The sequence below is a fragment of the Sceloporus occidentalis genome, unplaced genomic scaffold, assembly GCF_023333645.1.
Source record: "Sceloporus occidentalis isolate IW3139 unplaced genomic scaffold, rSceOcc1.0.p SCAF_155, whole genome shotgun sequence".
In the NCBI taxonomy this organism is placed as follows: domain Eukaryota; kingdom Metazoa; phylum Chordata; class Lepidosauria; order Squamata; family Phrynosomatidae; genus Sceloporus; species Sceloporus occidentalis.
Window position 1 is genome coordinate 1,903,258 of NW_028317135.1, and position 11,381 is coordinate 1,914,638.

At 42.8% G+C, this 11,381-nt stretch overlaps 1 protein-coding gene across 3 annotated transcripts; it reads right to left on the reverse strand.

Moving 5' to 3' along the window:
* Window positions 1-2,800: 2,800 nt before the first annotated feature.
* LOC149280517 (vang-like protein 2-A) lies at window positions 2,801-11,068 on the reverse strand. Of its 3 annotated transcripts, none has more exons than XM_089500523.1 (7): window positions 10,998-11,068; window positions 10,530-10,644; window positions 7,778-8,382; window positions 6,726-6,862; window positions 5,316-5,451; window positions 4,133-4,364; window positions 2,801-3,061 (listed from the first exon to the last, which is right to left on the reverse strand). In XM_089500523.1, exons 1-7 carry the CDS (start codon window positions 11,066-11,068, stop codon window positions 2,801-2,803), a joined length of 1,557 nt encoding a protein of 518 aa, XP_089356649.1. The 3 variants fall into 3 exon arrangements, with proteins under 3 accessions (XP_089356649.1, XP_089356648.1, XP_089356647.1); XM_089500522.1 differs by having other exon boundaries at window positions 10,530-10,650; XM_089500521.1 differs by having other exon boundaries at window positions 10,524-10,650.
* Window positions 11,069-11,381: the final 313 nt, after the last annotated feature.

Sequence of the window (11,381 nt, forward strand, 5' to 3'; positions counted from 1 at the left end):
CCCGTCCGGAGCGGTTACTAACACAGGTTGGGATGGCTGCCTCGATGTTCTGCCTTCCTTTGGAAGTTTGACTAAAGATTAAACCTGATACACTGGAAGACAAAGCAGGAGAGGGACCCCCGTAGATGGGCGCAATGCTCTGCCTAACCTTCTCTCCCCAAGGTTAGTGTGATTTTTCACAACAGAGCAAGTTTAAAATTCCAAATAACGGTGGATCATGGAGAGAAGTGTTATCATTACAGCCGGTCATGACACAAACCTTCAGCAGTGCAGCCACATTATGGCCCGACAGCATCCTAACCAACAGGAGGTCACGCATAAGTGTTGTTTCAGTGGCTTGTTGTGTTTCTTGGCCTGACCTCCCGCCTGACCCACAGAAAAAGTCCGAAAGTAAATAAGGAAGAGAGAAATCTCACCTAAAACTGCAGCCCTATTTTCATGTTAACAGCATATCGGAGTCACGTTTGCATGAACTCCAGCACATTTTACTGCGTGCAGATCTGAGCAGGCGCTCTATTGTTATTGGAGTTAAACGCCCGTCTCATTTAACTCCTACTGAGCATGTGCAAGAAGCATACTGAAGTATGCTCCCTGCATTTAGTAGACAGTTGGGGGATAGCCGTCAATCAATAGGAATAGCAGCAGCCAATCACATTTATGCTTTCATAACATTGTCCAGATACCGTACATGTGATTGGCTGCTTCTACTCATGGATTTTTATCATGTGTTCCACTGCACACGTGCAAGCAGTGTACTAAGGTATGCTCCCTGCTCTGTTCAATTACAAGCCCTGTTTCTAATGGACAGAGAATGGAAGCGTCTTAACTATAATCTCCCCATTTCAATAAAATATTGTATGGTGGGTAATAAGCAGAGGCAGGTAGCTCACTGTGGTCGGCCCTTCATAGTATATGTTGTCCCTTTGCCAGCTGGGCCTGTCGACGCTAAGGGTTATTAGACGACATGGCACTGCATCCCACTCCCCCTTGTGCGAGTGAAGTGACAAGTTAGGAAATGATGTAAAAAAAAAAAAACCTTTTTATTCTTTAAATCTTTCAGTAGTGGGAGCCTAAAAATGTCACAAATCATTTTAGTACTGAAAGTGAGATCAGTACAAAGTAGAAATAAAACGAAACAGAGCCATACAGAAAGGTGTGGGCATTTTTAAGTGAAAACCGAACCCTCTCCATATAAATCTAGTTTATTTACAAACCCATTATATAGTTTGGGCTACTTTTTTGCTGGTAATATTTTACCCACCGGTGACACTGCAGTACTCTGCCTTGAGCAAAAGCATAAGTGATGGGGTATTTCTGGTTCTGCCTGGTAGTGTGAATGCTGGCAGGCAGTACACCAGTGTAAATACCAGTATCCAATGGTAGGTAATGAGGCACCTTCTGGCCGCTGCCCACCAGTATCAGATGGGACCAAGACAGGCATCTCAGTGCCATAGGTCACTGGTGAGCTGGGGCCAAAGTGACGTGCCGCTAGCTTGGCCCACCCAGCATGTGAAGCTGGGCAACTCTGACCCTGGCCCACCAGTATACAAAAGGATGAAATCAACTGAGGGGATACATTCTCTTAAAACATAAATAAGCTAAGGGGTATTTTTAATACAATCTTAAAATAAACCATATTTATATGGAAGGGTTTAAATTCCCCGTTTAAACAAAAACAAGCAATCCCATTTGAATGTCTTTCACACCACAGCTATTAGAAGTTAGTGGGGAAAAAAAAATCCTAATGTCACTTATAAAAAACAATGTATTGAATCACAGACCTGCAGTTCATAGACTAAACCAGAGGACACGTTGTTAGTGCATTGTTTTAAGTTACAAAATAAAAAAAAAAACATTGTGGTGAGACAATGGATTGGAATGCAGCGTCCCGATTATAAACCAAATGAAGAAATTGGAATGCAAATCCGAACCGTCGCAACCTTGGACTACATTCACAAGACAAGGTCCATCTCTAGTATAAAAAAGTAATGAAAACCAATCTAAGATGGCGAGGAAGGATCTTTATACTAAAAATAATAAAATAAAAAAAAGACGGTGAAGGCATTGTCCAAATATACACTGAAAAACCAGATGTTTCTTCACAAAGAGGGGATAATCCTTTAGATAGGGCCACAAGTTAGTGGTTATCGAGCAGAATGTCTGGAAATACAAAAACTCCCCCTATCCATGTTCTCTGTCTGTCACATCTGTACATCCCATGGAATAAGCAGCATCTGTCTACAGGTCCATCAACATGCCGCCAAACGGGATCATTAGGGAATGTCCAAGGCAGGAAGGAGAGGACCTTCCAAGTCCAGCACCATGACGGTTGAAGGGTATAGATTTCAAATACAAAGAACGTTCCGATAGCCCTTGGTTTTTGGCACCAAAAATGTGTTATCCTTTAGAGTCTTGGTTGGGAGTCAAGAAGGTCTGTAAGAGTTGGTGCAAACACCAGCTTTATGATATTATCTTGGCTGATGCAAGTAGGAGAAAAATTATTGCAGATGTGGGCGACAAAAGGAAGATTTTCTTGCCAGGGATCCCTCCAGAATGGTTCCTAAAGAGTATCCTTAAATCTGGAAGATTGCACTACATTTTTCTGTGCACACTTCTACCTGGCAGCAAGGAGTGAGGGGTCGATGGAAAAAAACCAGAAAGGGTTGTGATACATGTGGAGGTTTCCCCAAAGTCCAACAGCAAGGAAGGAGCGATGTCCACACGTGCCAAGTTGCGTTACAGTCTGCAGCGTGAAAGAACGCCTTTTATTTCCGCTCCAGCGGTACGAATGTCCAGAACTTCAAACAGAGGTCTCGGACTGAAGCCTCATTACGAACTTGTGTGATTTGGGGTCGACAAATTCCTCCGAGATCTTAAAGAAGGGTATCTTCTTGGTGCTGACAACCAGGCTGAAGTCGTGACGCTTTAAGACAAACACAACACCGTCTTTTAGACCATTGGTTACTGGTTCCTCGCTCACCAACGTCCACTGCTTGGCTAGCCAGCGGTCCTTGTGATACTGGATGGTTGGCCCGGGTCCTAAGTATCGCTCGAGAAAAGCCTGTTGGAGTAAAAGTAGAAAGTTAATATTGGCGGCAAAATCTTCAAAGGCATACCAGTAGAATATGAACGGGAAATCAGGACTGTTTGCAGCCATGACTGCATCTACAGTAAACTAGCAAGCTCCTATCCTTTCTCCGAGGTTGTCAAAATGCATCTTAAATTGCATTTCAACGCTAAAAATTAAAATTAAATCCCCCCCCATTACCATTTCTTCTGTAACTCCCGATAAACGTCTATAAGCTCTTATCTTTTCCAAATGTAACAGTCTCTGTTCTTTCATTAAAGGCTTCGGGGTGCGATAGACACATCTGCTCCACACAAGACAAAGACTGCATTGAGACCATTGTTAAAAAATGCATGAGATCCATCAATATTTCATAAGCCAGGCATGCCTACTGCATAATCCGGGGCTCCGGCGAAGGCTGTGGACGCCCTCATTAGAATCCCGGAATTTCCAACAAAGCACCACCAGGGGGCGACAACATTCTCTCAAAAGAATTGGGGTTGGATTACAACCGCCATCTAAAATAATAAACTTCATAATATAGTGCAATGAACAAAAATGTTAAAAGGTCACTGCTATAAATAAAAAAAAAAAAAAAGATACACAAAGATTGTGGTCTGACCTACTCATTAAACCGGCGCTTAACCAGAAAAGGAAACATGAGTGCTTTAAAATTCACAGAAGAAGGTGTTAAATTGAGTATGAGAAACTGCTGCCGTTACATTGTACATAAAATCTGTTCAGCAACCGTTCTAGAACATCACATTTATTCTATTTAATGGTCTTTCAGTTCCAGTAATATGCCACAATATACACAAAGCTCATAGTTTGCCGCTGCCCCCCCCCCCCATTGTAAGCAAGCAGGGGGCAGTATCAATTATACAGGAACCTTCCAGCAAAGTATCAAAACCTGACATCCGATGACCACTAGGATACCATGATCAGATCCATCCAGGTCACCGAGGACTCCACTCGGACGACACTATTCCAAACCACCATGATAAATTCATTTTTAAAATAAATTAAATATTGTGAAAAGGGGAGGAAAAGGCCTTCAGAACTAACCTTGGGCGTCATGTCATGGGTGATGCAGAACTCGAGGTGTTGTAGAATGCTCTCCATGGTGTGGTACGGCTGCTGCTTCGTGGTGCGCAGGTACTTCTGCATGGCCCTTGCCATGGACGCAAAGATGGCCTGAGCCGCTTCTCTCGGGTCCATAATCTCTCGTGGGTTCTTCTGGTCCTCCTCCTGCAGCCGCTTGATATGAGTGAACGCTTCCTCCACGGCTACCACCAGCCTGCATTAGGGGTGGAGATCAGAAATTCACAGTCAGGAGACATCCTTGGAAGATGGATTTCATGTTTAACATCAATGCGCCTATTCTTCAAAGCCAAGAACTAGAGACCCTGCAAGCTTCAGCCAATCCGGTGGCAGAGAATGAAATATTCCTTCTGAATCCAACTATTTAATTCCAAAATAAATCCTGCATATCGGCTAAACTCCAAAAAGATCCTCGATTCAAATCTGAAAAGCCAATGATGTCACCACTTTTTAGCGGATACACATTTTCATGACATCACGCAATATTGAAGATTAGGTTAACGATGCCATTAAATGATGAAGGGATACAAATACAAACTGGGAAAACCCTTCAGTATCCAACACAAAACTTATTAGATCACCACTAACTACTATTTAATGTGCTTTAATCAGACTGCGTTTTTTGCCCCGTCTACCTGCACCGATATACTAGGAGTGACTGAAACTGCCACGGTCAGATTACCCCTGATAGGCACCTGTTGACAGTTTGCCCTGGAGACAAATACGGGCATCCTGAAGAATGCCAAATATAAACGAGAGAGTCTTCATTACAGAGAAAAAGAGGCCAGACGTAAAAGGGCAATTATCTGTCAGAGGAAGGATTATTTTTCATGGAAGACGGCAGTCTTCTTGCCAAGTTAACGGCAGGTACCCGCATTACAAAGGTGTTCTCTGATCCAGTTTCTCAGACCTCGTAAATAGGGATGCCAGGGGAGGGCAGAGGAATAGGGGTTCGGGGTGCAGAAAGGGACTGACTGAACTAAATAGCGACACTCGGCAGGAATGGTAAATGTAATAAGGCAGATAAGACCCATTTGGCCCATCCAGTCTGTCTGGTGCTCGTGGTCTCGTCTTAGATTCAGGAGCCATATACCCATTGTTGTAGAAATCTCAGGACCCCCTCCCCTCTCATGCGCCATTCAGGTACCTGGCTTTGCGTTTCCGCACCCTGCGCTCGTGCTCAGCTTCTTCGTAGTAGTACTCGTTGTGGCTGTTATCCCTCCTGCGGGCGGCTGCCGCTATCACTGCCCGGGACTGCCCCGTCGAGTTATTTGTGGAGTTTTCTAAATGCAAGATATGAATATTAAGATATGGATAATTCTATTTGATTCTATTAAATGTATTAATTTACTAAGATAAAGCAAGCTGCCCAGCAGAGATGTTAATGCATGCAGGGGCAGGAGTTTAATGAAGTGAAGTCAGAACATCCGGCCGCCTACTACAAACATCGATTATCCCTAGCATTAAGACATTGACTGGCTTTTATTCCATTCAAGGGATGCCCAGAGAAGTTACGGCTGCGCCCTTGGTACAAATATTAAATACATTTTTATATTAAAACAATTTAATATAACATCATATCAAACTTATCTAACAGTATTACGTTGGGTTTAATATAACTATTTTATGAAATATAACGTTATGAGGATATATTAAATATAGAGTTATGAGGTTATATTAAATAAAGCCTTATGATATTAATTATATTAAATATCATTGTTATATTGTAAGTAGTGTTATATGATATTATATTAAATAGCGTTGTGTTATATTAAAAAGCGTTGATATATTTTCTAAATATAGTGTTATATGATCGTATATTAGTATTGTACGATCGTATAGTAATTGTATGATATTAAATATATGAACACCATTGCGTTAGTGTATAAAACTGCAATTAAGAATTGGGATAAATTAGATACAGTATAGGGCCTGCTTAACTATTAGTGGTAAAGGCTTCCAAGTTATAAACCCGAATGCCAGGTTTGATTCTGCCAGGATTTAGTAGTGAATGGGTTAATAAATTCATTTAAAGGCAGCCTGCAGCTTCTTGTTCATCTTTTCAAGTCGGGAGTATCCTAAGGAGGTCCTGGTTCAAGTCTCAGCAGAGCTTTGAAGTCTCAGCTATTCATGTTTTTAGATTCTGTTCACATTGCCCTAAAGGGGCAGGTAGATTTCAGAGGTGGCTTCATTACTTTTTTTATGTTTACCCCAGCAGTTCCCTTTTGTGTAATCAGAAGGAATACGTTTTACCAACACGTAGACAATTCTTTGAGTCAGATGGACATAGCCGCTAACGGATGGATTTGCACTCCATTATCACAAAAAGTATTGCTATAGAGCGGTGGAAATGGCCACCTATAGTAGAAGTTCTACTCTATTAAAGGGCTGATGAGGAATCCTACATTACGTCCCTTCTGCACTTGTGCTACTAGGACAAGTAACCCATTGATGCGACTATGACACTGTTTACAGGCAGCCAGACAGGGTGCGCTTTATACACAGGGAGTGAAGGGACAGAGGAAACGCGGGACCGGGCAGAAGAGCGGGACCTCACCCTCTCCAAGGGAGTAGACCTTGAAGCCAGACATTTTCTTGGACAGGATGGATTTTGGCAGGTTCAGGAGAGCAGGGTTGTAGACAGGGAAGTCGTGATAATAGTTTTCCAAAATCCATACGGCAACTCGCTGGATACTGTGAGGGAAAACAGACAGGGTAGGACAAGGTATGCGGAATATACATTTGTGGCCAGAGGGAAGAAACAGCAGGTGACACAAGGATATCAACAAGAGGAAAGCAAACAAAAAATAAAATGGGGATTAAAGCTATGACAACAAAGACTGGGTGGATTTGCAGATGTCCAATTTTACTTCAAGGTCACATCTGGATAAAAGGCCACCTTTACAGGCTTTTTTTTCCCCTATTGTTAGCGGATGGAAAAAAGTGGTTCCATAACACCATTCCTTACTATTAATGAACATTCAACCATCCTAAAAACCTTGTCTTAGAGCCTTCTTGGCCACCAAATTCAGCCATGGACAAGTAGCACCCCGTGTCCGAGACAAGCAAGGAAGGCTGTTTTGTTATAGTGCAGATTCGATTAAAAATCTAAAAGCATTCATCAGAACCCATTCTAAATTTTAGACATTTCAGTGAGATTATTTCACACTTAAAAAGGTACAAGGGGCCCATATAAAACAGGTTCAAGGCCGGGAGGGTTACTTTAAAGCCACCGCGGGTTCTACCATGCAGGGCCAGCCTTTCCTGATGCATTGTGTCATTGGTGAAATGAAGGCACAACTATCCTACAGACGCCCACGTTATTGTCTCTAAAGCTTTCATTCTTTTTATAGTAGTTTAGCGGTAATCGGTTGGAAAGAGGAAACCTCTTGTTACTTCTAGAGTCCAATTCTCAAAACTACGAGGCCCAATGAAACGTAACTTACTCACAAAAGGCCTGATGGACCATTACATGATTTAAATACAGATCAGCACTTACAGTTATATGGCTGGTGGCTCTTCTGGTTCTCCCAGCTCTTACCAACCGCTGTTCATTTTCTGCATTTTAAGAGGATACGTTGGGGTAAAACAGCTATCTGCTTCGCTTACCTTAGGTGGCCGATGTTGTAGAATCTGCTGGCCCCATCGGTTGACCTCACTACCTTGATGGTAAATTGAGGCTGGAGCTGCCTTAGCTCCAGAAGCACCACAGCCAAGTAGTGGACAAAAAGCAGGGCGTCCACCAGCGAGACGGCGTACTGTACGATCCCCTGGTAATTCCGTTCTCTGGTGTGCAGAATGCGGACTCCGTAAAAAAGCCAGTAAGATACGATGAGCAAAAATATCAGCACCATCAGCAGGGCTCGGAAGACGAACACCCTCGGGAAGAAGGCTTTAGGGCGACGGAAGAAGAGAGCCCAGCTTCCCAGTAGAAGGATGAGAAGTTTGAAAGCCACGGAGATGAAGAGACCCTCGCAGGCCGTCCCACAAGCTTCGAGGTCCGGCCACATTATCTGAGGCAGCAACATAAAGGCAATGGGTGTCAGGAAGGAGAGGAGAGCCAAAGCTCCACCAACGACAACCCCAAGATGCCGTGAGCAGTCCAACTTGGCACTGTCCTCCATGTCCTTTGTAATACGTGTGATATCATCGTGGGAGATGCTGTGCTCGGATGTACCGGTGACAACAGTGGTAGTTTCTCCCCAGTTATCGTCCTGGAAACCCCCAAAAAAAATAAAAATTAAAAACGCCCCTTAATATTAATGATTCTGTTTAACAATCAAGATTAGTATATGTTTTCATGGTTTAGAGGTCACTCTTGATCTATGCTTCTATCCATACAGTTGCCTGTTGGCTTTATACAGATGCTGACCAAACACCATTTTGGGGACTGGTTCGTTTGAAATGTTTAGAGAAATACCAGGTTTTTACTAGTAATACATAACCGATTAAATAAAGGCAGGGATTATTTCAATACCTAAAACTAGTGTGTGAAATGTTGTAGAACTGTCTAAATCCTGTAACCTTTGTCATTATAAATTATATTTTATAATAAAAGGCCTCGCACACACATTTTACAAGGATCCTCTTTTTTTTACCCCCAGATCTTCCTATCAGAAGATGAAAATCGTGAGACGGTAGAAAGAAGTTTTCAGAGACCTTGCCTACGGAAAGGTAATTAACACTTAATCTGCTGTAATCCACTTGCGAGTTGTGCTGTTATCCAGTTCGAGTTTACATTTAAATGCAATGTATAGAAGTGAAATGCGCAGGGGGGGTATGGTGGTAACAGAGGTCCCTTAGGGGCAAAGGCCAAACTGGTTCTTTTGATGCCAACACTAATGAATCTGCTATTAACATGTGTAATATGTCGCCAGGCATGCTTCCTCGTGTTTATATTACTTTTGTGTCAAATTTGTACCTTGTGTTTAAATTCTTCCTAATCAGTGCCTATAAGTGAATGCAGAATTCTGTGAACCATTTAGATTGAAAACTATGTACATATCCACATATAGTGGGAGGCCGCCAGCAGTTTACCAACGGCTAGATGTGTTTGACGTATTCTAGACGGATATTGTGTGTAGACTAGCAGGGAGCATCATTAAGCAGAAGCGCTCGGCACGTTCCATTCATCCGCAGCGCAGAAGGGTCACAGCGTAGAACATGCACTTAAAATGAAGATTCACCTTTTTTGTCCTTGGCATGGCTCGGTAGCAATGACATCACCACGAACCAATCAAAAGCCCACGCTAATTGTCCCTACTTGCTAAAAGCTGAGCCCACGCCGGCACGCGTGTTCTCCCTTGGCTTGTGTCCAAGGGCTCATGTCCTCTACACACTCGGCCAGCTACTCGTTTAAAGCTGTACTGAGAAAGCGACGGCTTCTAGGCTCCAGACTGAAGCTCGATGAACGGCGCAGGAATCAATAAGCTTTCTTGTTAATTACCTCTGCAGACACCCTTTGAAAATAATTACCCGCAAGACCTGGCAGGCGTTAAGATGGCACGAGTAATATCTTAGCTGGAGCTGGGCCTGGGGTGCATCGCAGAACCATCTCCCTGTCTGCAATCTTGCACAACACTGCTTAAAACACTTCTATTGAAAAGGCATAGCAGTAGTTATGCCCCTGGTTGGCTTGTAAAAGTGCAAAGTTCCATAAAATGTGTGGGGCTGGGGGGAATTAGTATAGGGAATATTAGCACTATTACAAATTGCAGTTCACACCGTCTCTCAATTGCTATTTGGCCTCCAGCCTCCGAAATCAGAGGCCGACAGGACAGAGAACACATCTTCTGCTAGAAGACAGAGCAAAAAGTAGGCACAGAGGTTGTTGAATAAGTTGCTTAAAATGTTGTGTTTAATCGATTTAAAGTTGTTTGTCTTTTTATATTCTGCGCTTGTTTCCTAGTCTCTTGCTGATAAACAGATACTTTTAGCAGTAACTGGGCACGACAGGCGTGTATAAAAGCACTGACGCTTTTTAAAAAGGGGGCAAAGGGGATTGTATCCGGACGCAGATTGTGAGATGAGATACAAAATGTTAACCAGCTGAATGGATTTACAGCTGCGGATCAGAACTCTTGGTCGGTGACCAATTTTAGTCTCTCATAATACGTTAAGTTGAAGTCAAAAGGTTTGATTCTCTGCATCAAGACCGATACACTTCAATGTGCAAAAAGCTGCGATCCAATATATCCTGATGAGTGGACCTCCTCCAACAGTGTTGATGTCCAATTGTGTTTCATCCGAGTGTCCCCTCACCTTAGTTTACCAAAGATAAAAAGCTAACTAGCATATCTAAACTCATCAATATAAGCATTTCCCCTGAACACTAAATACTTTTAGAAAGCTAAACGCTTACCCTTTCTTCACCTCTTGTAGACTCATTATCCAGTAACGGTTCCCCGGGAGCTTGTATAGTTACCGACTTGTCTGCACGACTACCCTCGCGGCTTTTGGAGCGATGCCGGTCTCTCCTGTCTCTGCAGAATACATACAATCCATGAAACACGTCAGAAAGAAACATTGCAAAAACTTTTAGACATCACTTCTCACCCGGCCTGTGTCATTTAGGGTTTTTATTATTTTTATTGTTAGAAAGGCTAAACTCAAAGTGGTATTTAATACGGGCCACCTATCAATAATTTATCTCCCAAGACATGTCAAACCCAGGTAACACTTCCCTGTCCTTGGAAATTCCACCGCCTCAACTTCACTAGGACTAGGTGGAAGTCTAAAGCCTTAGAACCTTAACAAGTTGGGTTATTTCAGCATTCAAACAAATGCCTCCTTTTACCAAGAAGTTAGTTATTTGGTGGGATTTTCTCACCTGTGTTTCCGTGAGCTCCTGGAATGGCCCGATTTATAGGAGTACCCGGAATATTGGGATTCGTTGTCCATGTTTTCGGAATATCTGCCTTTGTGGCGATCCACGTTGACGGATTTGGGTTTCCCCGACCCAGGAACCGAAGCCAAAACAGCAGCTGCTTCTTTCAGCACTGGTTTCTTCAGGCCGAAAGGCACCTTCAGAAAATCAACTTTGACCTTGAGGGACTCTATTTTGATTGGCTGGCTCTATCCCTCTCATATAAAAAAAAAAAAAGGAAGCCTAGATATATATTTAAAAAAAAAAAAAAGTTAATTCCACGTGCATTCATAAAATAAAACTATGTCAAAGAATACCCTGTTAATACACAGGCCACTAGTTGCCCTA

Bases quoted from the DNA above. Each gene is read 5' to 3' on its own strand.
- LOC149280517 (XM_089500521.1), bottom strand. From the start codon at position 11,068: ATGGACAACGAATCCCAATATTCCGGGTACTCCTATAAATCGGGCCAT. The intron at 4,365-5,315 runs GTACCTGAATGG...CCCCTAATGCAG, and splicing joins GTGCGGAAACGCAAAGCCAG to GCTGGTGGTAGCCGTGGAGG. The intron at 3,062-4,132 runs GTTAGTTCTGAA...TTACTCCAACAG, and splicing joins CCCATGACATGACGCCCAAG to GCTTTTCTCGAGCGATACTT.